A 26,130-nucleotide genomic window follows, 5' to 3' on the forward strand; every position below is an offset into this window, starting at 1 on the left:
AGAGAAAACACAGCACACGGAGCCAGGTGGACATGGCTCGGGCTCGCAGTTTCAAGAGAGTCGGGGCTTGAGCAGAAACCTCCCAGGGTGGCACCGTCCGCGAAACTCTCGTCACAGTCCCAGCACAGCCACCTGAGGAGAAAAGGCCGAGCAAAGGTCAGGTGTCGTGTCAGCAGGAAGATTCCACCCGAGCCATGGGATGCCTGGGCATGTTCTGGCTTAACTGTGGAAGAGCCTTTCCGGGGACTCTCAGGCGAAGAGCAGGGCGTGAATGTGCGGCAGGACAGGGAAGCGGGTGCAGGAAGGGGACGGGCACGGCGAGGCCTGCCAGCGACCGTGAGGCCGCTCGCTTTCCCGTCCGCGTCCCCTCCTGTTTCCATTCCTGGTTCTGTCGGGAGACAGGGATCCCAGTTTGGGTGAGAAGGTGCCGGCCACCCACGGGGTAGCCCATGGCTGGCAAAATAGAGCAAGAACTCAGTGAGGATCATTTGGGATAACCAAGGGGGCGATGAGGAAAGTGAAGCAAAGCTGTGAGGAAAGGAAGATGGGTGTGTGTGTGCGCACGTGTGTGTGTACACATGTGTGTGTGCATGTGTGCGCGCACATATGTGTGCATGTGTGTGTGCCTATGTACATGTGTGTGCGTGTGTGTGCCTGTGCATGTGTGTGCATGTGTGTGTGCGTGCATGTGTGTGTGCTTATGTACGTGTGTGTACGCATGTGTGCGTATGTGTGCCTGTGTGTGCGTGTGCCTGTGTGTGTGTGCATGTGCGTGTGCTTATGTACGTGTGTGTACGCATGTGTGCGTATGTGTGCCTGTGTGTGCGTGTGCCTGTGTGTGTGTGCATGTGCGTGTGTGTGCATCTGTGTGTGCGTGTGCATGCCTATGTACATGTGTGTGCGTGTGTGTGCGTATGTGTGCCTGTGCATGTGTGCCTGTGTATGTGTGCGTGTGTGTGCACGTGTATGTGTGTGCGTGCATGTGTGTGTGCCTATGTACGTGTGTGCGCATATGTGTGCCTGTGTATGTGTGTGTGTACATGTATGTGCACACGTGCCTGTGTGTGCGTGTGTGTGCCTATGTACGTGTGTGTGCATGTATGCGTATGTGTGCCTGTGTATGTGTGTGTGTACGTGTGTGCACGCACATGCCTGTGTGTGTGCATGTGTGTGTGCGTGTGTGTGCGTGTGTGTGCAGGTGCTTGTGCTCCTGCTCAGGGGGCGTGCGGCGTGGTATTAGTAGAAAATCAAGAGAGTGAGCAAGTTGGCCAGAGCTGGAGTTCAGACGCCCTGGCCACTGACTTGGGCGATCGCACACGTAGACCCGGGAATCGGGTTGCCCTGGTTTGGATCCCGGCTCCACTGTATGAACGAGCCTCCGTGCCCATCTGGGAGAGAGTAGCCCTTCCCAGGATGGGTGAGGGTTGACCACAGAGGCGCGTGGGGAACAGTGATACAGGACTGGACTCAGAGCCGCCCCGGCGCACCTGGCAGATCCAGGAGGACCTGGGGGACGGTCCCTCCCCAGGAACCGCCCGGCGCACCTGGCAGATCCATGAGGACCTGGGGGACGGTCCCTCCCCAGGAGCCGCCCCGGTGCACCTGGCAGATCCATGAGGACCTGGGGGACGGTCCCTCCCCAGGAACCGCCCGGCGCACCTGGCAGATCCATGAGGACCTGGGGGATGGTCCCTCCCCAGGAACCGCCCCGGCGCACCTGGCAGATCCATGAGGACCTGGGGGACGGTCCCTCCCCAGGAACCGCCCGCTTCCCGCCTGTGGGGCTCTGGCCGGGAGACGAGCTGCTGGCAGGATGCTCCCGCGATGGAGCTGCCTTTGAACAGTCATCCCCTCTCCTCTCTAGGGCGAGAAGGGTCCACAAGGCCCAGCTGGCCGAGACGGTCTCCAGGGCCCCGTGGGGCTCCCCGGTCCCGCTGGCCCTGTGGGCCCCCCTGGAGAAGATGGAGACAAGGTAAGAGGAATTTGGAGAAGCCCCGCCCCATCGTGGACCCCGCATGGCCCAGCTTGGCCCACATCTGCAGGTCGGAGCTGGGCGGGGGTCCTTTCAAACCAAGGGACGCAGGCACTGCGGGGGCTCTGGTGACAGGGACCCCGTGCTGTGCATCTGGCGTTCCTTGCGTTAGCGGATGGTTTTGGAATAGCTCCCAAATAGCGGTAACGAATGAGACCTCTGACACGCTCGAGGGGACTCACACAGTGCTCTCTTCTGTGGTTTTGATGTCATCAAAGACATCTGCTGTAGCAGCCAGAGCAAGGAGAAGCACTCTAGATCATCTCAGATTCCAGATCTGTGGAGCTGAGTTTAACGAGGTTTTACTCAGTATCTATTTTTAAATGTCTCCGCTTGAATCATCAAGGCCCCCTTTCGTTAGGAATATGCTTTATAATCTGATGCTGTTACCGTAGCATTGTGTTCTCCGTTTAATGAAATCAGAGGAATTCAGCTCTCCGGTTTAGCTTCCCATTTGTGAGAACTCTCCGGTGACATTTCTGACTTTATAACCTCTGCAGTGTTGATGCCTGGCCTCTCGGGGTGGGAGACAGCCCGGCATAGCAGAAGCATGAGGGGTTTTAATAGTTCTGGAGGCATAGTAATTGAGTTGTCTTTATTACACTGTCCTGTCATCCGATTTGACGAAGTAAATATTTCCATTATGATTTTTTGCCACACTTTCAAATCTACTACAATCCTGCAAAGCGTAAAATCAAGGTCATATCTCTTCCAGCTCTCTTATTAAAGAGGAAATCAAATTAATATATGGAAATGTTTCATCTTAGGAAAGTTAGAGGTCCCCCTGGAGAGGAGATGGTTCTTACTCTCTGAGAAAAATTAATTACGGGGAGCAGAGAACGTGCAAGCGGCCACTGGACCGTCTGACGGGTCTTTCCCATTTTCCCACAGGGAGAGATTGGGGAGCCAGGACAGAAAGGGAGCAAGGGAGACAAAGGCGAGCAGGTAAGGGGCCCCAGCGCAGCCACGGCTCAGGGCCACGTGCTCGGCTCGGTGCACTGTCCCCACTGACATTAACCACCCTTACAAGGTAACCGGGCTTCCCTGGTGGCTCAGTGGTAAAGAGTCAGCCTGCGATGCAGGACTTGCAGCAGGAGCCACAGGTTCAATCCCTGGGTCAGGAAGACCCCCTGGAGGAGAGCACAGGTACCCACTCCAGTCGTCTTGCCTGGAGAATCCCATGGACGGAGGAGCCTGGTGGGCTACAGTCCGTGCAGTTGCCAAGAGGCGTGACTGAGCGACTCATCACCAACAACGAGATACCAGCACTCACACCCGTAACCGATGGGAACCGGGTGATGGGCTTTCCCCCCCGTTGAAATCTTGTGTGTGTACGTGCACAGGTGTGTGTTAGGCGTATATGTATGTAAGTGACACACGCCTGCGAGTGAATCCCTTATTACCAGATGAACAGGAAGCCCTCGCAGGTTTAATGAAATAAGCAAATGGAGCATGTTTGTCCTTGAGGATTTTGGTCCCACGGACGTAGTCACCGCCTCTCAGCGCTGAGGGCTGCGGGCCGTTCCAGCAGCTGCAGCATCCTGACCAAACGCCTCTTAATTTTCCCTAAAAAATATTCTGCTGAGAAGTGCTAGTGCGTTCTTGCACAAGCGCTGTCACGAGGCTGCAGCTCCTCCCGGGGGCCGCAGAAGGAGGCCTGCACTGCGGGCTTCTTCGCCGGTGTGTGTGTCCCGGGCGGGCAGGGACCTGTGTGCTCCCAGTGCCGGCCCGGGCGGGTCAGGCTCCCTGCACAGTGCGGCCTCTCCCCCACGCTCCCTGGGCCGACAGTGGAACGTGCTTGGGGGCGCCCTGGGGGCGGCATCGAGCTCCAGGCGTGACCTGAGTCAGGCCCTTGCTCAGCCCTGCGGGAGTCCCCTGACCTCAGGTCTCGTTTCTGAACGGGGTCTCCGCAGCCCGTGTCTCGAGTGTGCGATGGGGCTGAGGTGGTGCACAGGGCCCTCTGGCCACCCCCGACCGCACACACTCAGGGCTGGACCCCGGGCCTCTTGCCTTCTGGAGCCGCAGCCTGGCCGGGGTGGGCCCCGCATGGGCAGGGCCCGGGTGAGCTGGGCCGCCAGCCCCCACATCAGTGGCCTCAGCGGCGACTCAGGAGCCACCACCTCTGTCTCTTCCCCACAGGGTCCACCAGGGCCTACAGGACCTCAAGGCCCCATCGGACAGCCAGGCCCCTCCGTGAGTATCCGCGGCTAACAGCCCTCGGAGTCGCCGACCCCTCAAGCTGCTGTGGTCCACTTCCGGTCCTCAGCACACTCCTCCGTCTCCCCGCAGGGAGCCGATGGCGAGCCGGGACCTCGGGGCCAGCAGGGCCTCTTTGGGCAGAAAGGCGACGAGGGTCCGAGAGGCTTCCCCGGGCCCCCGGGCCCCGTGGGGCTGCAGGTAACAGCAGAGCTGGCACAGAGCTGGGTCGATTCCCCACGTCTGTGCTGTGCCTCCCCGGCCCTCACACCTCTGCCCTCCCCTCCTGCTCCCTCCCTCCTTGACGTATATACCCCATCCACGCCATGTAAGACAGGTAACTAACGAGAGCCTAGTGCATAGCTCAGGGAACCCTGCTGGAAGCTCTGTATGACCTAAAGGGGCAGTAAGTCAAAACAAGAGGGGGTGTGTATGCACAGAGCTGACTCGCTTTGTGTACAGTCGACTCTAACATGACGTTGCGAAACAACTATAGTCCAATAAAAAGTTTAAAATGGGGCTGCTAAGGAGCCACAGGGCCTCCTCCACACGCCCGAAGAGCCATGAATTCACAGACGTCTAGACACTCCTAGCTTCCCTTCTCTTACCCCGTGACGTTTGTTTTCCTGCTCATTGTAGAATGTTGGAAACTACTGTAGCTTATTAGAAAAGGAAACCAGACTGGCTTCTGAGTGCATGCGCATGCCCACCTTCTAAACGCCCGTGCGCAACACACACACACACGCACACACACACATGCACAAGCTGCGCAACACACACACACGCACACACACACACGCACACACACACACGCACACACACACACGCACACACACACGCGCACACACACACGCACACACACACATGCACACGCACACACACACGTGCACAAGCTGCGCAACACACGCACACGCACGCACACGCACGCACGCACACGCACACACACACATGCACACGCACACACGCACACACACACACGCACAAGCTGCGCAACACACACACGCACACACACACACGCACACACACGCACAAGCTGCGCAACACACACGCACACGCACACGCACACGCACGCACACACGCACACACACATGCACACGCACACATGCACAAGCTGCGCAACACACACACACGCACACACACACGCACACACACACGCACACACACACGCACACACACGCACACACACACATGCACAAGCTGCGCAACACACACACACATGCACACGCACACATGCACACACACACACGCACAAGCTGCGCAACACACACACACGCACACACACACACGCACACACACACGTGCACAAGCATGTGCACCCTTCTGTTTGGTTTTCACAAAACCTGAGTCATGCTGCACGTATAGAACACTCGGACCAGGCTTTCCCGCTTCCTGTTATGTTACGAGTCACGTCAAATGCCATTAAATATTCTTTGAACATGTCACCTTCTATTTATTTTCAAAAACATGACTCTTAGTCACTGCCTTGTGTCCCAGCATATGGTGGTGACATAATTGATTCCGGCAGCTCCCTGCTGGTGGCTCATTAGGCTTTATTGTTTTATGGGACACTTGCAATAAGCACCTTGTCCATAAATCCTTGCCCACTTCTCCGATTCTCTCCTCGGGCTAATTCTGAGACGGGATCTCGGAGCCGTCCTCATGCGTAGCTGAGATGCGCATCCCCGAGGCTTTTGGGGTGCTCAGCTGGGAGGCAGCAGAGGTTGGGGGGGCGCTGGAGCCATGCCCACCGGCTGAGTGTCTGACGACCTCCTGTTCTCAGGGTCTGCCGGGACCTCCCGGAGAGAAGGGCGAGACAGGCGACGTGGGTCAGATGGTGAGTGGGGCCGCTCCTGGGGCACGGGCCGTGGCGGAGCTGGCATTCTGGGGGAGGCCTGCCTTTGCTCTGGGCTCAACGGCTCCCCTTCTCCAGGGCCCGCCAGGTCCCCCCGGACCCCGAGGACCCTCCGGAGCTCCAGGTGCAGACGGGCCACAGGGACCCCCGGGCGGAATAGGCAACCCTGGAGCCGTGGGAGAGAAGGTGACGCACGCCCCGTGACTGTCCTGGTGTGTGAGCGTGCGTGCGTGTGTGTGCGTGTGTGTGTGGAGACACGCAGGCGCACTGCTAGGCTGTTCTGCCACAAGCATCTCGAAACCTGGAAGGCTGTGCAGTGGCCCTGGGAGCCCCACCCCCACCCAGGGCAGCCTGTGCGGATTTCACACAATGCGACCCCCAGCAAAGGCCGCCGCCCCCGCTCCGAGATCGGCTCCGACAGCCGTGGTTGTCTGTCCTTGACGTGTGTAGTTGCTCCCGTCTCAGCTCCCGTTTCCCTCAACTCCTGTCATCTCACAGCTTCGGGTCCTCGTCATCTGACCTGGTTCATGCCAGGGTCTGGGCCCTGGAGATATCTGAGCACATTGGTTGTATGTGCATGCACACACATGTACATACCTTACATGCGTGCGTGTGGCAGGCCCTGGAGATGATGCCTGAGCCCATTGGGTGTATGTGCGTGCACACACGTGTGTACATGCCTTACACGCGGGGGTGTGGTGGGCGAGACGGTGCCAGGGTCTGACTCCACCTGGGCCCAGGAGTTTGCACTATTTCAGAGCACCGATCCCAGCTTCTTGGGATAAAAGAAAGGAGGTGGACATGTGCCCTTCCATTTGCATTCCTTGCACACCTTCCAGAACTTTCTGCTGAAGTCTGGTCATTCAGTTGAAACCAGTGTCCCATCACTGCTCCCTTTTTATGATAGAGTCGCAGGGGAGCACACCTGCTGAGCCCACCCGTTATGGCGGGCAGCCTCTGCTGGGGGCCGCGTCCTCCCCCCACCTGCCACGGGGCGCATCCCCCCCAGCCCGCGACACCCCCCACCAGCTCTGCCCCTCCAGCCGGCAGACCCAGGGCACCATGCTGTTCTCCATCTGCCTTCACCCGCTGTCCCTCCTCCCGCACCTGGCCTCTCCCGGTCGTCCTCCAGGGCGGCTGGGAGCACCCCTTCCTGGGGAGGGCCATCCCTGACACCCCACGTTCCCTCCACGTGTGTCGCACGCTCGTGCGTGTCACTGTCACCCCTGTGTCCCTGGACTCCTTACCTGTGTCTCCTCCAGTCCTGGGCGCTCCCAAGAGGACAGTGACCGCTGTCTCACCCCGTCCCCGCAGCCCACCCCAGCCCAGTGTCAGGGACAATTTGATGGACACCTGGGCTGGACCTCTGCTCTCCTCACTGCTGGAATCACTTTGCGTTTCCTCCTTAGGGTGAACCCGGCGAAGCAGGAGAGCCTGGCCTTCCCGGCGAAGGGGGCCCCCCGGTGAGTGAGCGGGCTCTGGGGAGGGGTGGGGCGTGGCATGGACGGCTGCCGGGGGGCAGGGTCCCACTCTACCTCAGCTTTCCCATCCGTGAAATGGGAGTCGGGCCTCCTCTTGTGCCTCCATCACGAGACTGCTGGAAAAAAGAGGGAGTGTGGTGGGGAGTGAGTGTGTGTGTGACAGAGAGTGCCTGTGTGTGCGTGTGTGTGCGCGCGTGTGTGTGAGTGTGCATGTGTGTGTGATCACGCATGTGTGTGTGTGAGAGTGCCTGCGTGTGCGTGTGTGTGTGTGCGTGTGTGTGTGTGAGTGTGCGCGTGTGTGAGTGCATGTGTGTGTGTGAGTGTGCATGTGTACGTGTGTGTGAGCATGTGTGAGTGTGCATGTGTGTGAGTGTGCACACACATTGATGTTAGTGATGAACGCCCAGGACAGTTGTGCGTGAGCTGCCCCTCCGTCCGTGGTGTTCTGGGCTCCCTCACGGGCTTCCACAAGCATGGGGCTCATTCTTGTCACCTGTGAGCCCAGACCTGGGACATTCCTTCGCAGGTCAGATGCGTGGTCTCTCGAGGCCCGCTGGGGGCTGCTCTCTGGCCCAGGGAGTGGCTGGTGGCCGGAGGTGTGCTGGGCTCCCTCCACCTGAGGGCCCCAGTGCAGGGGGCAGCCTGGGTCCCTGTAGCCCCTGGGGTCCACGCCGCCTGCTGTCTCATCAGGACGCAGCCCTGCCCTTCTCACCTAGAAGCCGAGCCTCAGCCTCAGAGGCCCCAGGACACCAGTGGGGTCCCGAGACCCCTCGCGGTGCCCGTGGGGCTGGACTCTTGGGGACTTGCTGGGGGCGGAGGCTCTGGAGGCAGCTGACCCCCCAGGGGCCTGTGGCCTGGCCTCGGTCAGGGTACTTCTGCTCCTCGTGGTGCCAGCGCAGGGCGGGCTGCAGGCTGGCTCTGGGAACACGCTCCCCGCCTCTCCCCACAGGGACCCAAAGGCGAAAGGGGGGAGAAAGGCGAGTCGGGCCCCTCCGGTGCCGCCGGACCCCCGGGGCCCAAGGGCCCTCCCGGAGACGACGGTCCCAAAGGCAGCCCCGTGAGTACCGGGGGACGCTGGGCTCTCAGCAGTGTCCTCTCACTCCCGGGCCTGGGGGACACAGAAGCTGCCTGACCCCGCGGGTGTGGGGTGACCCCTGGGTCCTGAACTGGAACAGTGGAGGAGGGAGGAGGAGAGAGGGGCCGGGAAGGGGCACAGCTCGGAGGCCACGTGCATGGACCCAGCAGCTTTCCGGACCGAATGGGCTCTATGCGTCCCCGGCCCCGCCCCGCCCTCCACCCCGCCCCTCCGCCCCGCCCTCCACCCCGCCCCTCCGCCCCGCCCCTCCGCCCCGCCCCTCCGCCCCGCCCCTCCGCCCCGCCCCTCCGCCCCGCCCCTCCGCCCCGCCCTCCGCCCCGCCCCTCCGCCCCGCCCCTCCGCCCCGCCCTCCGCCCCGCCCCTCCGCCCCGCCCTCCGCCCCGCCCCTCCGCCCCGCCCTCCGCCCCGCCCTCCGCCCCGCCCCACCCCTCCGCGGTCGGCCTCGCTTTGCCTCAGGAGGGTCTGCAGAGCATCGAGTCCTACAGTTCAGGGTTCAGGATCAGGGTCAGCCACGGCCCCAGGAGCAGACACCTGGGCAGGAGGCTGCCCTCTGAGGCCTCTGGAAGGCGAGCGGCGGCCCCGCCTGGCCCACCGCACAGGGAATGATGCTCTGGGGGGAGCCCCCTGCTCTGGGGAGCCCTGAGGTGCCAGGCTGGCGGGAGGCATGGGCCGGCTGTGTGGACGCAGCCCTGTGAGTCCAGCGCGCTCTGGGAGGGTGGCTGACGCTTCTCTCGCTCCATTTCAGGGCCCCGTCGGTTTTCCCGGAGATCCCGGTCCCCCCGGAGAACCCGGCCCCGCGGTAGGTGCCCGAGAGTGCCGAGCCAGGGGTCCCTACAGCCCGTGACCTGCCTCCAGGCCTGTCTTTTCCCTTCCGTCTGCTGCTGTTCTGCCTCTGCTCGGAGCATGGTGCTCAACCCCCTTCTGACAAGCACGCGGGGAAAGGTGTCTCCCCTCCGAGCGCCCTGGGTGGGCACCCCGGGTGGGTTTTGGGGTCGGGACCGGGGACCAGTGGGTCCTGGTGCCTGAACTCGGGTGTGCCCAGGGCACAGAAGAAACCTGCTTTTGGTCCCACAGGGTCAAGACGGTCCCCCTGGCGACAAAGGAGACGATGGTGAACCCGGGCAAACGGTGAGTCCACCTGGGACCTCTGGGGCCCTGACGCGGCTACGCAGGGAGGCGTCAGGCGACGCGGCCGCGCAGGGAGGCGTCAGGCGACGTGGCCGCGCAGGGAGGTGTCAGGCCTTGCAACCTGCTCTGTTCATTTCACCCAGTTGCCTTAGAGTAGTGACCCAGCCAAGGGTCCTCGGAGGACCCTTGCGAGCTGGGGACCCTCCTCCCAGAAGGGGAAATGCACCCCCAGGCCTGACGGCGGCTCTGCACACGAAGCCCGGTGTCCGCGACACCCCCTCAGAAGCCCACCCAGCATCCTCAGGATCCCTGTTTCTGCCGGGTAGGGTTGGATGTGCTCCTCAAAAGGCTCTTCCCACGTGAGCCTTGAGCTGAGCTCACACTGGACGTGCCTCTCATCGGGTTTCCGAAACGTTGTTTCGAGCTCGGGACACCAGCTTAGGGCCCCGAAGAGATGTCTGCCCTCCTACCCCTTCCTGGCCTGTGAGCCAGGGTCCACCTCTGCAGAAGGGGTGCCGGCCGGCTTGCTGGGAACCCTCCCCAGATGCAGCAGAGCCGCAGGTGGGATGGGCCCCCACACTGGTGCAGCCTGAGGGCAGGGCAGGGCGGTCCGGGACCACCCCCACTCAGGGCCGATTCTGCAGAAGACGAGAGGGGCAGCTTTGGGGCTGGCCGAGGTCGGAGTGAAAGCTCTGTGTGTTCTTAGCCTCAGACCCACCCAGCCCCGCCGGGTCTCAGCTAACATCCTTGACTTAAATGCTCTGCTTTCTCCCACCCCAGGGATCACCAGGCCCTACGGGTGAGCCAGGCCCATCTGGGCCTCCAGGAAAAAGGGTACGTGGAGCTGCCGGGCGTCCCTGCACGAAACCTGCCCCTCCCCCGCCCTGCACAGACCCTGGGAACCTGGGTAGCCCCTGGGAGGAGGAAGCGGCTTCTCTTTGAAGCTCACAGCCCGCTCAGCGTGCTGCCACGGTATCCAATCTCAGAGCCGCCAGGTCGATGCGCCACTCCTTTCAGGATGAGCTGACTGAGCAGACCTTCTCTTATGGCTGTCGTGGGAGAAAAAACACACCCACGAAGCTGAAAAAGCCCCTTTCCCCCGGGTCAGACCTTTGGAAAAGTCAGAGCAAGCAAACTGAATCATCCCACAAACGGAACCATCTGTTGCTGGGGCTGCGATGACCGCGGCCGCTCTGAGTGTGCGGGAGGGGAGGCCACCGGAGTGCCCGACCCCCAGCCCAGCCCGCTGCCCTTTTCTGGGACCGGAGGCCTCGGGCCTCGTTCTGGAGGCCTGGGAGCAGCCCCACGCCCCTGCCAGGCCTGTGCCCCACCGCGCTCAGCTGCCTTCTCGGCTTCTGGGAGCCCATTCCTCACGCGTTGCCCTCTTGCTCCCTCCAGGGTCCGCCCGGCCCCGCAGGTCCCGAAGGCAGGCAGGGGGAGAAAGGAGCCAAGGTGGGTGCTTTCTAGCCCGGCTGTGGCCGTTACTGTGCATAGGCCTTCCAGGGCGTGCCGAGGGCACGGTGGCCACTTGGGGTCAGGGGGTGGAGAGGGATTGGATGCTGAACACACAGAGAGGGGCTGTGGGGTTCAGAGGGGCCGGCTCCATGCAGACCTGGGTGGAAGAGCCCATCCTCTGCAGGGGGAGACAGGCTGTGCCTCCGGCTGGGGGTCCCTGACTGGGCACTGCAGTTCATGTGCCCCACCAGCCTGGGGGAGGGGAGGCCCGTGCCGGGTACCTCAGGGCCTGGCGTTGACCTGGCCGCGCCTGGCTGCCTCTCCTGCAAAGCAGAGACGGTGACAGCACCCACTGCAGGGCAGAGCAGAGGGTGGGGTGCCCTGCGGTGAGGTTAGGGTGCAGCCTGGCACCCAGAGCCCTCATGGCCGCTCTCCCCAGGAGCTCTGGGTGGGGCCTGGGTGCCTCCTCCTGGAGTGGAGGGGCCCCAGTGTCGACTGAGACTGTGGAGCTCGTCCAGCCCAGGTCTGCTCAGGACGCGTGGCCGTGTCCACCGTGAGCTCCAAGCTGGCCATAACCGCCATGGTGGCCATGGTGGCTGGGCGGCTAGAGCCCAGTTGACTGAGGTCTTCAGTGGGTGGAGGATGGGGGCTGAGTGGCCTCTATATAGAGGCAGGAAAGTTGGGGGCACCCCTGGGTGTTGGGGCATGCGGGGTTCTCACCAAGGCTCCTCGGGGTTTCTGGGCAGTGGTTCCGGGCTGGGGTGACCACAGCCTCAAGCATCGGGGCCCCACTCTGTCCTCCTTGCAGGGAGAAGCCGGCTTGGAAGGCCCTCCTGGGAAGACTGGCCCCATTGGCCCCCAGGGGGCCCCCGGGAAGCCGGGGCCCGACGGCCTTCGAGGGATCCCGGGCCCAGTGGTGAGTGGCCCCAGGGTGGGGGGCCTGAGGGTGGAGCGGCAGCTGCTGAGGGCGGGGCTCACATGCAGGTTTGACTGTGTTTCAGGGTGAACAAGGTCTCCCCGGAGCCCCGGGCCCTGATGGCCCCCCAGGACCCATGGTGAGTCAGGACGTGCCCCAGGGGCCCCCGGCGGAGGTGGCGGAGGGCGGGGTTTGGGATGAGAACTCTGAGCCCCTCGCCTCCCCCGCAGGGCCCCCCAGGACTCCCCGGCCTCAAAGGAGACTCTGGACCCAAAGGAGAGAAGGTGAGTGGCCTGCAGGCGCCCGTGCGGCTGAAGCGTGGGCCCCTTGAGAGCCTGTGCCTCGGGCCTGACAAGGTCTGGCTCGTCCCTGCCGGCGTCACCTGCTCAGGGTGGCGACTCGAAGGGAACAGATCCGTGTGGCTTGGAGACCCGGCCGCTGCCCGCTGTCGGGGCCGGCCTGGGGCACATTTCCACTGCAGGAGCTTCGAGCAGGGCGGAAGGCAGCGCTGCCGCTTCTGGCTGGGCCACGCGGCCGGACGTGAGGCGTTGCCACCACAAATGCCCCTTTCATTCCCACAGGGTCACCCAGGCTTGATCGGCCTCATCGGACCTCCGGGCGAACAGGGAGAAAAGGGTGACCGCGGAGTCCCCGGCCCCCAGGGCTCCTCGGGCCCTAAGGGAGAACAGGTGCGTGGAACAGGCTGTATCCAAAGATTCGAGGCTAGTTCAAGCTGGAAGGACGTTCCTGGCCACGGGGTCAGGGCAGGAGCAGCCGCGGCGCCGGGATCACCCTGGCGCACAGGGCCCAGGAGCGGAACTGGAGCGCAGCCCAGGCCCTGAGCAGCCCTCACGGTCCTGCTGGCCTCCGCAGTGAAGGCCATCACCCCCACCACACTCAGAAAGGCGTCTGTCCCAGCTGAGCGTCCAGGGTCATTGGCGACGCTCAGCTGCATCCTGGCTCCCCCTTGACCCCGTATATGTGCAGCTGACCCCAGACTTCCCTGGGAACCAGCCCCCGGGAAACCACAGCCAGGAAAACAGCTTGCGAGGCTGGCCTGCCCTGCACCTGGGGGGTTCTGGCAGTGGGTTCTTTGGCCGGGGAATGGGAGGGTGTACGTGGGGGTGTTGAGGCCTGGCAGGCCCGCCTTTCCTGTCCCCACAGCAAGGCCACGGGGCCTCACTGCAGCCTGTGAACCCCCGCTGCCCAAGCCAGGTGTGATGGCTCACACGTGCCCCTGAGCCGTGCCCACCTTGGCTGGCACCCGACCTGGGAGAGGGCAGGGTGCCTGAGGCAGAGCTGGAGGGAGGAGCCCAGGCGGGAGGCGACATCCCCTGCCTCACCCCGCCGTGTCTCCCCGTGGCACCTAGACCAGGAGAGGGGGTCAGTCAGGATGCAAGCTCCACTGTGGGGAAGCCCTTGGGAGGCTGGATGGACAGGCGGAAGAGACAGGGCCCCAGGACGCTCGCCGCCCCCGAGCGGGGCTCGTGCTCAGGGTGGACCCCCAGCTAGAGCAGAAAGCAGCCAGGGGGACCGGGCGGGGCTGGCGCACACGGGACGTTAGAGGGGTCACGCTCAGGCTCCCTGGGGGTCCTTCCAGGCCGGCCGGGCAGGGGCCCCTGGGTGCCAGGCTTCCCGGCAGGCGTTCAGGCCCCATCAGGCCCCGCAAGGAGTGAGGGCTCCGCTCACACGTGTCTGAGTCAGGGGAGGAGGCCAGTGAGAGCCGGGGGCCGAGGCTGCAGGTCAGGCTCCCCCCGATCTGAGCGATGACGACCGTGTTTCTGCTCCTTTCAGGGTATCACCGGTCCTTCCGGCCCGATTGGCCCCCCGGGTCCCCCCGGCCTGCCGGTGTGTATATGGAGGGGCACATGGGAGCGGGGTGGGAGTGGCCACAGGGAAGCTGTGGGGCCCCAGGGCGGGGTCTGGGGGCCCCCTGGGTTTCTCTGCTCATTATCTCTGATGCGAGCTCTGAGCGATGGAAACAAGGAAGTAGGTCACTGGGCCCTGATTCAGGTGCGGGGAACGGGGGCAAGCCTCTTTCTCCAGACTTTTTAGGATATGTGGACAGTCCTCTGTGGGCGTTTTGGGGACAGTGAGGACAGCGGCCGGTCCCTCCTGGGCCTCACCGTCTGCACAAGCAGGGCCAGCCTGGCCCGGACACGAGGACCTGGGGTCCTGGCTTCCAGGCACCAGCCTGGGGCCTCGCCCTGCAGCTGGAAGACCCAGGACACGTCCCCGGGCCTTGAATTACTTCTCGCCCAAACCAGTCGGCCTCTGAGCGCCACCTGGGCCTGGGTCCACGTGGCCCAAGGTGGACCCAGCTTCTCTGCCACTGGCTCTGTGGCAAGCTGTCAGGAGGGGCTGGGGGCCCCACGTCAGGGCCTCCGGGGCCTCCACGCCCCTGTTGCTTCTCACTCCGGCTGCCTGAGCTGCGATTTCCCTGCGGGGGAGGGTGAGGGGCTGGGCTGGGGCCCACAGGACCCCCAGCCTCCGTGTGGGTGAGCGCCCCCCCACCTGCCTCCCCGTGAAGCAGGTGCAAACTCAGACTCCTGGGAGGGGCCGCGGGCAGAGAAGGAGGGCCTAAGGGGGCCGGGGCTGTGGGGGTGTGGGTCACAGCCGGGGCCTGGGGGAAGGGGCCGCCCCCCGCTGACGCCCTGCCTCTCTCCACAGGGGCCCCCTGGTCCAAAAGGCGCTAAGGGCTCCTCGGTAAGTGGCATCGCCCTGACCAGCCCCTGGGCCCGGAGTTGGAGGGGGTACAGGCTGTGGGCTGAGAACCTCCCGGGGTCCCCATCCCCCTTGCCTCTCCGGGCTGGTGGTTGACGCCCCTCCTCTGGGGCCGGCCTGGCCTGCGCCCGCCTCCAGCCTGAGTCACCGCAGACCATGGCTCCCTGTGCCCAAGGAAGGGCCCTGCCCCCCAGGCTCCCCCTCGGGTGTCTGGTTCTCACACCTGCGGCTGGGGGGCGCCCAGCACGTTCGATCAGCCTCTCTGCCCTCCCCACGTGCTCCCGGGGATCGTTCTCGACCTCCAGGTGGACAGGTCCCATCAGGCCTCAGTGACCATGGCTGATTCTCTTTTCTTTCTCCCCAGGGTCCCACTGGCCCGAAGGGTGAGGCAGGCCAGCCAGGACCCCCTGGCCCACCAGTGAGTAGCCCTTGAGGACTCGGGAGTTGGGGGGTCCCCTGATGCCGAGGGAATTGTGTGGTTTGATCCCAAAACATTCTTAACAATGTGTGACGTGTGGTGGGGCGGGGCCTGGCCCTGGACACAGGTCAGCCCATGGCGCCTCGCCCTCGGAAGTATGGCTGGGGAGAGATGAAGGGTGAGCACACACACACGTGTGTGTGTGTGTGCACCCACATACCTCTGTGTGAACAGGTGTGTATGCACGCATATGCATGTGTGTGTGTGCACACATGCGTGTGTGGGCAGGGGTAAGGCAGCACCGGGCAAGGCCCTGCGGGATCATGTGGAATGTTCCAGAGACATAGAAAAGGGAAGAAGACTGTGCTGAGATGGACAGGCGCCTGCAGCTGCGGCCCTGGCTGTGGGCCCTGCCCTGCCCCACCCACCACTGCCCTCTTCCGCACCCAGGGCCCCCCAGGCGAGGTCATCCAGCCCCTGCCGATCCAGGCATCCAGGACCCGGCGGAATATCGATGCCAGCCAGCTGATGGACGACGCAGAGGGCGAGCAGTACATGGACTATGCGGATGGCATGGAGGAGATCTTCGGCTCGCTCAACTCCCTGAAGCTGGAGATCGAGCAGATGAAGCGGCCGCTGGGCACACCGCAGAACCCCGCACGCACCTGCAAAGACCTCCAGCTCTGCCACCCCGACTTCCCTGACGGTAGGGCGGCCGCGGGCCTGGGAACGCACAGAGCGGGTGGTGGCAGGGACCCATGCCTGGGTGGGCACGCGCCCCACTCAGGTCCCCTCCCTGGGGGGATGGGGTGCAGGGGCCTCTGCCCCGTCACCTGGCGAGGCATCGCAGGAGAACGGGAAGCCGTCCTGGGAGCCAGGAAAGAGGTCGAGGCCTGGGGTCGCACGGAACAGAGTGTAGTCTAAGCTCAGTTGTTGTCAGGCATGCCATCTGCTCTGCCCGGAGCCGGGGCTCCACATCTGTAAACGGGGGTAAAGCACGTCCCCGTCAGGCGTGCGCTCCAGCTGCAGCCGCACCCGTGTTAGGGAGTCCTCGTGCTGGAGTTTGCTGTGGCACCTGGGGAAGCACCGCTTAGACTCCGGAATTCCATACAAACGCAAACCAGTCCCGTGCTGTTGACTGTGACCCCACGTGCGTGAACTTCCGGAACCATTCCCGGAGCACCGCTGGGCTCCCAGCCACCCACCCGCCCAGCGGGGAGAGCCACCCTCCTGGGGCCCCAGAGCCGAGCCCTGTGGGCCTCACACTCCAGCTGTGCTCCTGGGGACAAGCCTGTCCCTGTGGCTCCATGGGCCCAGCAGGGACAGTGGGAGGCCCTTAGGGTCACCCAGAGGGGGCCATGCTGTGGCGTGAGGCCGGGCCGTGCCCGTGACTGCTGGGCCACCCAGTGGCAGCTGCTTCTGTACCATCCAGGGGGCAGCTCTCACAGTCTGCCTCCCTGACCCCGACCCCGACACTGACCCTGTCCCCTACCCCAACCATAATCCCGACCCTGACCCTGACCCCAACCCCGAAACAGACCCTGACCCCAACCTGACCCCAGCCCTGACCCTAACCCTGACCCCGACCCTAACCCTGACCCTGACCCCGACCCCAACCCCGACCCGACCCTGACCCCAACCCTGACCTAGACCCTGACACTGGCCCCGACCCTAACCCTGACCCTGACCCTGACCCCGACCCTGACTCTAACCCCGACCCTGACCCCAACCCCAAACCGGACCTTGACCTCAGCCTGGCCCCAACCCTGACCTAGACCCTGCCCCTGCCCCTGCCCCTGTGATCCAGGCGAATACTGGGTGGATCCGAACCAAGGCTGCTCCCGGGACTCCTTCAAGGTCTACTGCAACTTCACGGCCGGGGGGTCAACGTGCGTCTTCCCCGACAAGAAGTCCGAGGGGGTGAGTACCCGCCCCCACCACCTCCTCTCCCGGTGGGGCTGGCCCCGGGCCCCCGCTGTGTAATGTGTGCAGTTTCAGGAATGAAATCCAGAAGCTGAAACCAGGAAATGAAAACCAGTTCCAAAATTAAGGTTTCTCCTCCAGATCAGATCAGATCAGTCGCTCAGTCGTGTCTGACTCTGCAACCCCATGAATCGCAGCACGCCAGGCCTCCCTGTCCATCACCAACTCCCGGAGTTCACTCAGACTCACGTCCATCGAGTCAGTGATGCCATCCAGCCGTCTCATCCTCTGTTGTCCCCTTCTCCTCCTGCCCCCAATCCTTCCCAGCATCAGAGTCTTTTCCAATGAGTCAACTCTTCGCATGAGGTGGCCAAAGTACTGGAGTTTCAGCTTTAGCATCATTCCTTCCAAAGAAATCCCAGGGCTGATCTCCTTTAGGGTGGACTGGTTGGATCTCCTTGCAGTCCAAGGGACCCTCAAGAGTCTTCTCCAACACCACAGTTCAAAAGCATCAATTCTTCGGTGCTCAGCCTTCTTCACAGTCCAACCCTCACATCCATACATGACCACAGGAAAAACCATAGCCTTGACTAGACGAACCTTTGTTGGCAAAGTAATATCTCTGCTTTTGAATATACTATCTAGGTTGGTCATAACTTTCCTTCCAAGGAGTAAGCGTCTTTTAATTTCATGGCTGCAGTCACCATCTGCAGTGATTTTGGAGCCCAGAAAAATAAAGTCTGACACTGTTTCCCCATCTATTTCCCATGAAGTGATGGGACCAGATGCCATGATCTTCATTTTCTGAATGTTGAGCTTTAAGCCAACTTTTTCACTCTCCACTTTCACCTTCATCAAGAGGCTTTTTAGTTCCACTTCACTTTCTGCCATAAGGGTGGTGTCATCTGCATATCTGAGGTTATTGATATTTCTCCTGGCAATCTTGATTCCAGCTTGTGTTTCTTCCAGTCCAGCATTTCTTATGATGTACTCTGCATATAAGTTAAATAAACAGGGTGACAATATACAGCCTTGACATACTCCTTTTCCTATTTGGAACCAGTCTCTTGTTCCATGTCCAGTTCTAACTGTTGCTTCCTAACCTGCATACAGATTTCTCAAGAGGCAGGTCAGGTGGTCTGGTATTCCCTTCTCTTTCAGAATTTTCCACAGTTTATTGTGATCCACACAGTCAAAGGCTTTGGCATAGTCAATAAAGCAGAAATAGATGTTTTTCTAGAACTGTCTTGCTTTTTCCATGATCCAGCAGATGTTGGCAATTTGATCTCTGGTTCCTCTGCCTTTTCTAAAACCAGCTTGAACATCTGGAAGTTCATGGTTCACATATTGCTGAAGCCTGGCTTGGAGAATTTTAAGCATTACTTTACTACTGTGTGAGATGACTGCAATTGTGCGGTAGTTTGAGCATTCTTTGGCATTGCCTTTCTTTGGGATTGGAATGAAAACTGACCTTTTCCAGTCCTGTGGCCACTGCTGAGTTTTCCAAATTTGCTGGCATATTGAGTGCAGCAGTTTCACAGCATCATCTTTCAGGATTTGAAATAGCTCAACTGGAATTCCGTCACCTCCACTAGCTTTGTTCGTAGTGATGCTTTCTAAGGCCCACTGGACTTCACATTCCAGGATGTCTGGCTCTAGGTCAGTGATCACACCGTCGTGAAGATCTTTTTTGTACAGTTCTTCCGTGTATTCTTGCCGTCTCTTCTTAACATCTTCTGCTTCTGTTAGGTCCATACCATTTCTGTCCTTTATCGAGCCCATCTTGGCATGAAATGTTCCTTTGGTATCTCTGATTTTCTTGAGGAGATCTCTGGTCTTTCCCATTCTATTGTTTTCCTCTATTTCTTTGCATTGATCGCTGAAGAAGACTTTCTTATCTCTTCTTGCTATTCTTTGGAACTCTGCATTCAGATGTTTATATCTTTCCTTTTCTCCTTTGCTTTTCACTTCTCTTCTTTTCACAGCTATTTGTAAGGCCTCTTAAGACAGCCATTTTGCTTTTTTGCATTTCTTTTCCATGGGGATGGTCTTGATCCCTGTCTCCTGTACAATGTCACGAACCTCATTCCATAGTTCATCAGGCACTCTATCTATCAGATCTAGGCCCTTAAATCTATTTCTCACTTCCACTGTATAATCATAAGGGATTTGATTTAGGTCATACCTGAATGGTCTAGTGGTTTTCCCCACTTTCTTCAATTTAAGTCTGAGTTTGGCAATAAGGAGTTCATGGTCTGAGCCACAGTCAGCTCCTGGTCTTGTTTTTGTTGACTGTATAGAGCTTCTCCATCTTTGGCTGCAAAGAATATAATCAATCTGATTTCGGTGTTGACCATCTGGTGATGTCCGTGTATAGAGTCTTCTCTTGTGTTGTTGGAAGAGGGTGTTTGTTATGACCAGTGCATTTTCTTGGCAAAACTCTATTAGTCTTTGCCCTACTTCATTCCGTATTCCAAGGCCAAATTTGCCTGTTACTCCAGGTGTTTCTTGACTTCCTACTTTTGCATTCCAGTCCCCTATAATGAGAAGGACATCTTTTTTGGGTGTTAGTTCTAAAAGGTCTTGTAGGTCTTCATAGAACCGTTCAACTTCAACTTCTTCAGCATAACTGGTTGGGGCATAGACTTGGATTACTGTGATATTGAATGGTTTGCCTTGGAAACGAACAGAGATCATTCTGTCGTTTTTGAGATTGCATCCAAGTACTGCATTTCAGACTCTTTTGTTGACCATGATGGCTACTCCATTTCTTCTGAGGGATTCCTGCCCGCAGTAGTAGATATAATGGTCATCTGAGTTAAATTCACCCATTCCAGTCCATTTTAGTTCGCTGATTCCTAGAATGTCGACGTTCACTCTTGCCATCTCCTGCTTGACCACTTCCAATTTGCCTTGATTCATGGACCTGACATTCCAGGTTCCTATGCAATATTGCTCTTTACAGCATTGGACCTTGCTTCCATCACCAGTCACATCCACAACTGGGTGTTGTTTTTGCTTTGGCTGCATCCCTTCACTCTTTCTTGAGTTATTTCTCCACTGATCTCCTCCAGAATAGACTTGAGTTTCCTTTGAGGAGAAACTGCTAGGGATGGGACGGGCTTGGCTCAGTCTCGTGTGTGGAGGGTTGAGGAGTGCCTGGCTCATGGATATCTTCCCCCGACTACCCCCTAGCTAGGATTTCCACCACTGGTTGGTCAGATGCTTCCCAAAATGACCCTGTAGTCCTGACCTCAGACCAGCCTGAAGCCCATGAAAGGAGTTTAAGGGCCAAGTAACCCAAATACATCTTGTAGAAGGTGGCATTTGCTGAAGTTCTTAGTGGCAGCTTCTAGGGTATTTGCTCCTGAGTGCGATGCATTCCTTTATAGTCTGTTTAGTGAGGTTCTGATCCATGGAGATTTTGTAAGGTGTCAACCTTAGTCACCAGTGGTCTTTTAGAGACCTCGGGTCTGTGGTGGCGTCTGTGTGTGTGGACAGGTGTAAACCAGTGTGTGTGGATGGTGTGTGGGTGGCATGTGGGTGATGGGTGGATGGTGTGTGGGTGACGTGTGGGTGGCATGTGGGTGATGTGTAGGTGACAGGTGGATGGCAGTGGATGGTGTGTGGGTGATGTGGGTGAAGTGTGGGTGGCACATGGATGGTGTGTGGGTGGCATGTGGATGGCACATGGGTGGTGTGTGGATGGCACGTGGGTGGCGTGTGGATGGCGTGTGGGTGGCGTGTGGATGGCGTGTGGATGGCACGTGGGTGGCGTGTGGATGGCACGTGGGTGGCGTGTGGATGGCACGTGGGTGGCGTGTGGATGGTGTGTGGGTGGCGTGTGGATGGCGTGTGGGTGGCGTGTGGATGGCGTGTGGGTGGCGTGTGGATGGCACGTGGGTGGCGTGTGGATGGCATGTGGGTGGCATGTGGATGGCATGTGGGTGGCGTGTGGATGGCATGTGGGTGGCGTGTGGATGGTGTGTGGGTGGCTTGTGGATAGCATATGAGTGGCGTGTGGGTGGCATGAGGGTGGCATGTAGGTGGTGTGTTGATAGTGTGTGAGTGGCACGTGGGCGGCATGTGGATGGCATGTGGGTGGTGTGTGGGCGGCATGTGGATGGCACGTGGGTGGTGTGTGGATGGCATGTGTTATGGCGTGAGTGACGTGTGGATGGCGTGTGAGTGGCATGTGGATGACATGTAGGTGGCATGTGGATGGCGTGTGGATGACGTGTGGGTGGCATGTGGATGGCGTGTGGGTGGCATGTGGATGGCGTGTGGGTGGCGTGTGGATGACGTGGGTGGCATGTGGATGGCGTGTGGGTGGCATGTGGATGGCATGCAGGGACAGGCGTGTGTCTCTGGCATATGTCGCCTTCTCTCAAGCACGCATTGGAAGCCGGGCTCTCTTTGGCCCAGGACAGCTGAGGAAGGAGGGTGAGGCCTCTAGCTGGGAAGATGGTGCAGTCTTGGGCCATGGTGCCCTCTGCACCTCCTGGACACTCTCCTCCATGATGTCACACCCCTACGGCTCCCCGTCCCTGCCGCAAACTGAAGGCGGCCAGTTCCTGGAGCTGCGCAGGTCCAGGGTCACCCCCAGCAGGAGTCGGGCACCCATGTCCTCGACTTTCCAGCGGCCTCAATGCCCAGAGCCGCTTCCCTCGAGGGGAGCCGCCGCGGCGCCCGTCCCTGAGGTTCACGATCCCCACGGGGAGCGCCGGTGCCCCCGGGGGCCACAGGAGCAGGCCCTGCGCTGACAGGCACAGCAGGGACCCTGGCTCATGCTCGCTCTCCCCCGACCTGGGATTTTAAATCCTGGGGAAACGCACTCCTGACAGCAAGATCCCTGTGGGTCACGAGGAAACCCAGCCCCCGGCCCTGCCTCTGACGGAGGCCCCGGGGGAAATTCAGGTGGAAAAAAGCTGTTCCACTTCCCTGTGTTGCTGTCTGTCCTCTGCAGACGGCCTCACTCCCGGGGAGCCAGGGGAACCCCCGGGAGCCTTCCCGGGTGGTGGAGCCGGGCAGACGCTGGGCTTGGGGCACTGAGTGAGCCCCGTGGCTCCTTGCTCTTCCTCTGCTCGTGTGCTGACCTCCACGGGCCCACAGGCTGGGAGCCTCGGGCGGGTGGAAACGTTGTGCCCAGTCGCCTGGGCTGCAGGGCCCCCTTGGCAGCGGGAGAGGTCTGGGTGAGGCCTGCCCCTGCCTGCAGCCCCGCTCCTGCTCTGGGAGGACGCGGCCCTCATGCTAGCCAAGCGTAGCACCAAGAGCAGAGACTCAGAACTGGGGGCAGAGCCTGCAGGACGGGAGGCGGGCTGGACACGCTGGCCCACCCCTGGGGCGACTGCTCGGGCTCCCCTGCGCGAGCCCAGTGCAGGAGAGGAGCCGGGGATGGGGCCCAGGACCCGCGGCACAGGCAGGGGACCAGAGGGACAGCTGGGAACAGGCTGGACTCACAGGCAATCTCCCCGGAGAGGATGACCACCGCCCGCTCGGCACACACACCACATGTGCCACCAAAGTGCACGTCACAGGCGGGAAACGCATGTGTACCTCACCCCTGGCTGGACCCTGGGAGGGTCTCCTGCCCGCTCTGTTCCCAGGGAGAGGCCTTGGAGATGAAGCTGCGCTCCTAGATCGCCCCTAGGTGGGGGGGTCAGATGAGAGGATGCCCTTGGGGTGCCCTCAGCGCGTCAGCAGTAACTGGCCCTATTGTCTTTCCTGTCCTCACCTGGGTGAGATGCAGGAGCAGCCGTGCGCCCACCCCTTCGTTCATTCATCCGCTCCAGGGGCGTGTCTCTGCAGTCGCCAAGCACAAGGCTCTGTACTCGGTGCTGGACACATGGAAGCGATCAGATGCAAACTCTGATCCTGCCCGTGGAGCCGGTGCTGACCCCTGGAAAGCGCCAGGGCCAGTCCCCACAGTGGTCACAGGCCTGTCCTGGGGGGCGCCGGAAGGGCCGGCCGGCCGTCGCAGCTGCTCCGCTCGGCGGGGAGACGGCGCACCTGTGTCTCTCGAGGAGGCAGAAGTAACGCTCTCGTTCTCTCTGTTTCTCTCCCTCCCCTGCCTCCCCCCTCGATGTTTAGGCCAGAATCACTTCTTGGCCCAAAGAAAACCCGGGTTCCTGGTTCAGTGAATTCAAGCGTGGCAAACTGGTAAGACGGCCTCTGCCGAGCGTGCGGTGTGGTTTAAACCCGCCCGTTTCGTATCTTGCAGAGTAAAATGGCCCGCTGGCCCAAAGAGCAGCCCTCCACCTGGTACAGTCAGTACAAGCGAGGGTCGCTGGTAAGTGGCCCCGGGGCTGCCTGCTTGCGGCTCGGCCGGGCGCGGCTGTGCATGGGACGGACCCCCAGCGCCTCACCTGCTCTCGCCCTTTGGCCAAACTGCTCCGCCTCCATGACCGCCAGGCTCAGGCTGGCCCCTCCTGCCGCGCCGACGGGGGTCCACTCTAGCCGAAGGCAGCTGGACAGCTGTCTGATCAGGTGGAGGGCGTGAGGCTGGCTTTCAGAGCCCCCGGCTGGGTCTGCCAGGAACCGAGACCACAGACCCCAGGAGTGGAGGGTGTATTTAGCTCAGTCCTAGCGGGCAGCTCGGATGGAGTGAGCCCCGGCCTGTTAGGCCGTGCAGCCCCTCCAGGGCTCATGTCCCGGGCCCGCCCTTGCTGCGGCCGGGGCCGAGGGGCCGCGGGCTCCTCCGCTGTGTCCCACACAGTCATGCTGGTCCCTGTGCTGACTTCTGGGGACCCAGTCTTAAGCGGTCTATCTGGAGGTGCAGGCAGCTGGCGTCCCTCGGAAGGACTGGACTTCGTGGGTCTCCAGGGGTCGAGAGACTGGGGCCCGTTGCGCCCGATCCCCTGGGGCTGTGGTTGCTTCCGCCCGGGAGGGCGTTTTCCCCTCCAGAATGTTCTGGGCCTTTGACTCGGGCCCATTTCTGGAGCCCAGCACAGAGTTCTGTGCCCCTTCCCGATGAGCTCAAGGCCCAGGTTCCAGACGCGGCCACACTGCAGGTGCCACCAGAGCCCCTCGCTTCCTGCGTCCCCTCCTCTGCCAGGGTCCGCCTGGCCACCCTGGAAGGACATACTTGTCTCTCAGAAGCAGCTCTCGGGTCCAGGGTGTGGGCCTGACCTGACCCTCCGCCCTCAGTTGGCTCCCCAGGGGCCCAGGGCCGCTCTCCCCCGGGACTCAGAGCAGGGCCTTCCACCAGTCCACCCTGGGGACCCTGATCCAGACCCCGAGGTGCTACATGCTCACTGTTAACAGCTCACGCCCCGTGTCCTCGAGCCCCGGTCACCGAAGCTCTTTCTAGACACAAAGTTTGCACTCGCCTTGCCTTGTCGTGGGCTTCCTCTGTCTCTGGGCAGACACCCAGGCACCCTCTCCCCCTCCTTCCTGCTGGCTCTCCTCCCCGTGCCGCCTTGGGGCTGTCCTCAGGACAGAGCCTCTGGCATGCAGAAGGACCTGAAGTGGGTACCCCTTGGGAAGGCAGTGCCCAGGGCACTTGAGCCCGGCGGATGCTGGTGGGTGGGCGCAGGACTGAGGAGGAGGAGGGCCGGGGCCAGGCCCCTTCTGCAGCCATGCTGGTGGGCTTCTCCAGCCAGGGGCCCTCACCCCCATGCCCACCGCCTGATTCCATGGACGAGGGCGCAGAGCACTCGCTCTCAGCTGCCGGCCCGAGCCCACCTCCTCCTTACGTCCTGCTTCGCGGACAGTTGACCAAGGCCGGAGGTGAGGGACGGTTCCGGGGATGGCCACGCGTCTCCTCCACGTTCCGGCTGCATCGTTTCTAGCTGCCTGTGACCATCACAGTGGGCATCACAGGGCATAGACGTGGTTCCCCCGCAAAGAAACAGGCACTTTTCCCAGCCGGCTGCCCTGGGCGTCACCAACGGGACGCTGCACAGCCCCTTTCCCCAGGAGGGGAGGACTCACCCAGGGCTCTGAGATGCCAGTGTAGGGCTCGGGGTGGGCAGAGCCCGGGCCTCACCTCTGCCTGGCTCCGGAGCTTCAGGTCCTTCTGTGTGCAGCACTGCCCCCGCCTCTGTGCGCATGCCTCCTGCCTCCAGTCAGTCACCTTCCCTCCAGGAGGAACGCCGACAGCCCAGACCGCGGTTGGTATCCCCTCTCTCTCCTCAAGGTCCAGCTGGAGGTCGGTGGCCGGCGGCCACGTGGGGAGCTGGCTGGCCGCTCTGCGCTCTCCCCGCCCTGGTGGGGAGGAGCAGGAGGCCGGGCCTGGCTCGCCGCCATCAGCCATCCTCACACAGAGATCTCTAAATACAAGGACAGTAGTGACTTCAAGTGCCCCTCATGTGATCAGCACGGGTGTTTGGGGCCCTTCCTGTGGATTTCCACATAGAGTAGACCGTCTGTAATCCTTTCTGGCTCTTCTTGGTTCCTGAGGATTTACACTTGGCTCTAACCCTCTTATCGAACAGAATGGCCAGGACGTGTGTCAGAGCTGGTCACAGGCATCCCCGACCGGGGGCAGGCATCCCGGGCACCAAGCTGCCTCTGTGTGCTTGGGGGCAGCCAGTGCGCTTGCCTGGCTGAGCCAGGCGCCGGGGTCTGAGCCAGAGCAGCGGTGGAGCACCTGTGTGTCAGGAGGACCTGGGGTGTCAGGCCCTGATGTTAGCCCGCCCCTGTCGGATGGGGACCCAGGACGGGCCGAGCTCGCTCTGCTGGGTCCGAGAGGAGGGCCTTTAGGGGAGGAGAGACCTGCCTCATCCCAGGGATTTGGAAACCCCGACCCCTGCCGGGCACAGCAGCTCACAGAGCCGCTATTGAGAAGGTGCAGAAGCTGATCTGTCCCTCAGGGCGCCCGGCACCGGCCCACTGAGCTCCCAGCCCGTGACACCAAGGAGTCACTTGGGAACCAGCCTGCCCTCTCTCTTGGGTGTCTCGCCCCGACT

At 61.3% G+C, this 26,130-nt stretch overlaps 1 protein-coding gene across 2 annotated transcripts in view; it reads left to right on the forward strand.

The window, feature by feature from the left end:
* The window catches only part of COL5A1 (collagen type V alpha 1 chain), a 149,110-nt gene that overhangs the window by 113,849 nt on the left and 9,131 nt on the right, over window positions 1–26,130 (forward strand). Inside the window, exons 43-64 of one of the 2 annotated variants that reach the window (XM_027556854.1) lie at window positions 1,865–1,972; window positions 2,924–2,977; window positions 4,172–4,225; window positions 4,322–4,429; window positions 6,009–6,062; window positions 6,159–6,266; window positions 7,490–7,543; window positions 8,511–8,618; window positions 9,403–9,456; window positions 9,732–9,785; window positions 10,566–10,619; window positions 11,184–11,237; window positions 12,049–12,156; window positions 12,242–12,295; window positions 12,387–12,440; window positions 12,738–12,845; window positions 13,951–14,004; window positions 14,827–14,862; window positions 15,245–15,298; window positions 15,749–16,004; window positions 17,106–17,218; window positions 23,442–23,510. In XM_027556854.1, coding sequence (XP_027412655.1) covers window positions 1,865–1,972; window positions 2,924–2,977; window positions 4,172–4,225; window positions 4,322–4,429; window positions 6,009–6,062; window positions 6,159–6,266; window positions 7,490–7,543; window positions 8,511–8,618; window positions 9,403–9,456; window positions 9,732–9,785; window positions 10,566–10,619; window positions 11,184–11,237; window positions 12,049–12,156; window positions 12,242–12,295; window positions 12,387–12,440; window positions 12,738–12,845; window positions 13,951–14,004; window positions 14,827–14,862; window positions 15,245–15,298; window positions 15,749–16,004; window positions 17,106–17,218; window positions 23,442–23,510 — 1,770 coding nt within the window. Of the gene's footprint in view, window positions 1–1,864; window positions 1,973–2,923; window positions 2,978–4,171; window positions 4,226–4,321; window positions 4,430–6,008; window positions 6,063–6,158; window positions 6,267–7,489; window positions 7,544–8,510; window positions 8,619–9,402; window positions 9,457–9,731; window positions 9,786–10,565; window positions 10,620–11,183; window positions 11,238–12,048; window positions 12,157–12,241; window positions 12,296–12,386; window positions 12,441–12,737; window positions 12,846–13,950; window positions 14,005–14,826; window positions 14,863–15,244; window positions 15,299–15,748; window positions 16,005–17,105; window positions 17,219–23,311; window positions 23,381–23,441; window positions 23,511–26,130 lie in introns of both variants that reach the window. The other variant, XM_027556853.1, reaches the window with a different exon arrangement.

The sequence above is a fragment of the Bos indicus x Bos taurus genome, chromosome 11 (assembly GCF_003369695.1).
Source record: "Bos indicus x Bos taurus breed Angus x Brahman F1 hybrid chromosome 11, Bos_hybrid_MaternalHap_v2.0, whole genome shotgun sequence".
NCBI classification, from domain to species: Eukaryota; Metazoa; Chordata; class Mammalia; order Artiodactyla; family Bovidae; genus Bos; species Bos indicus x Bos taurus.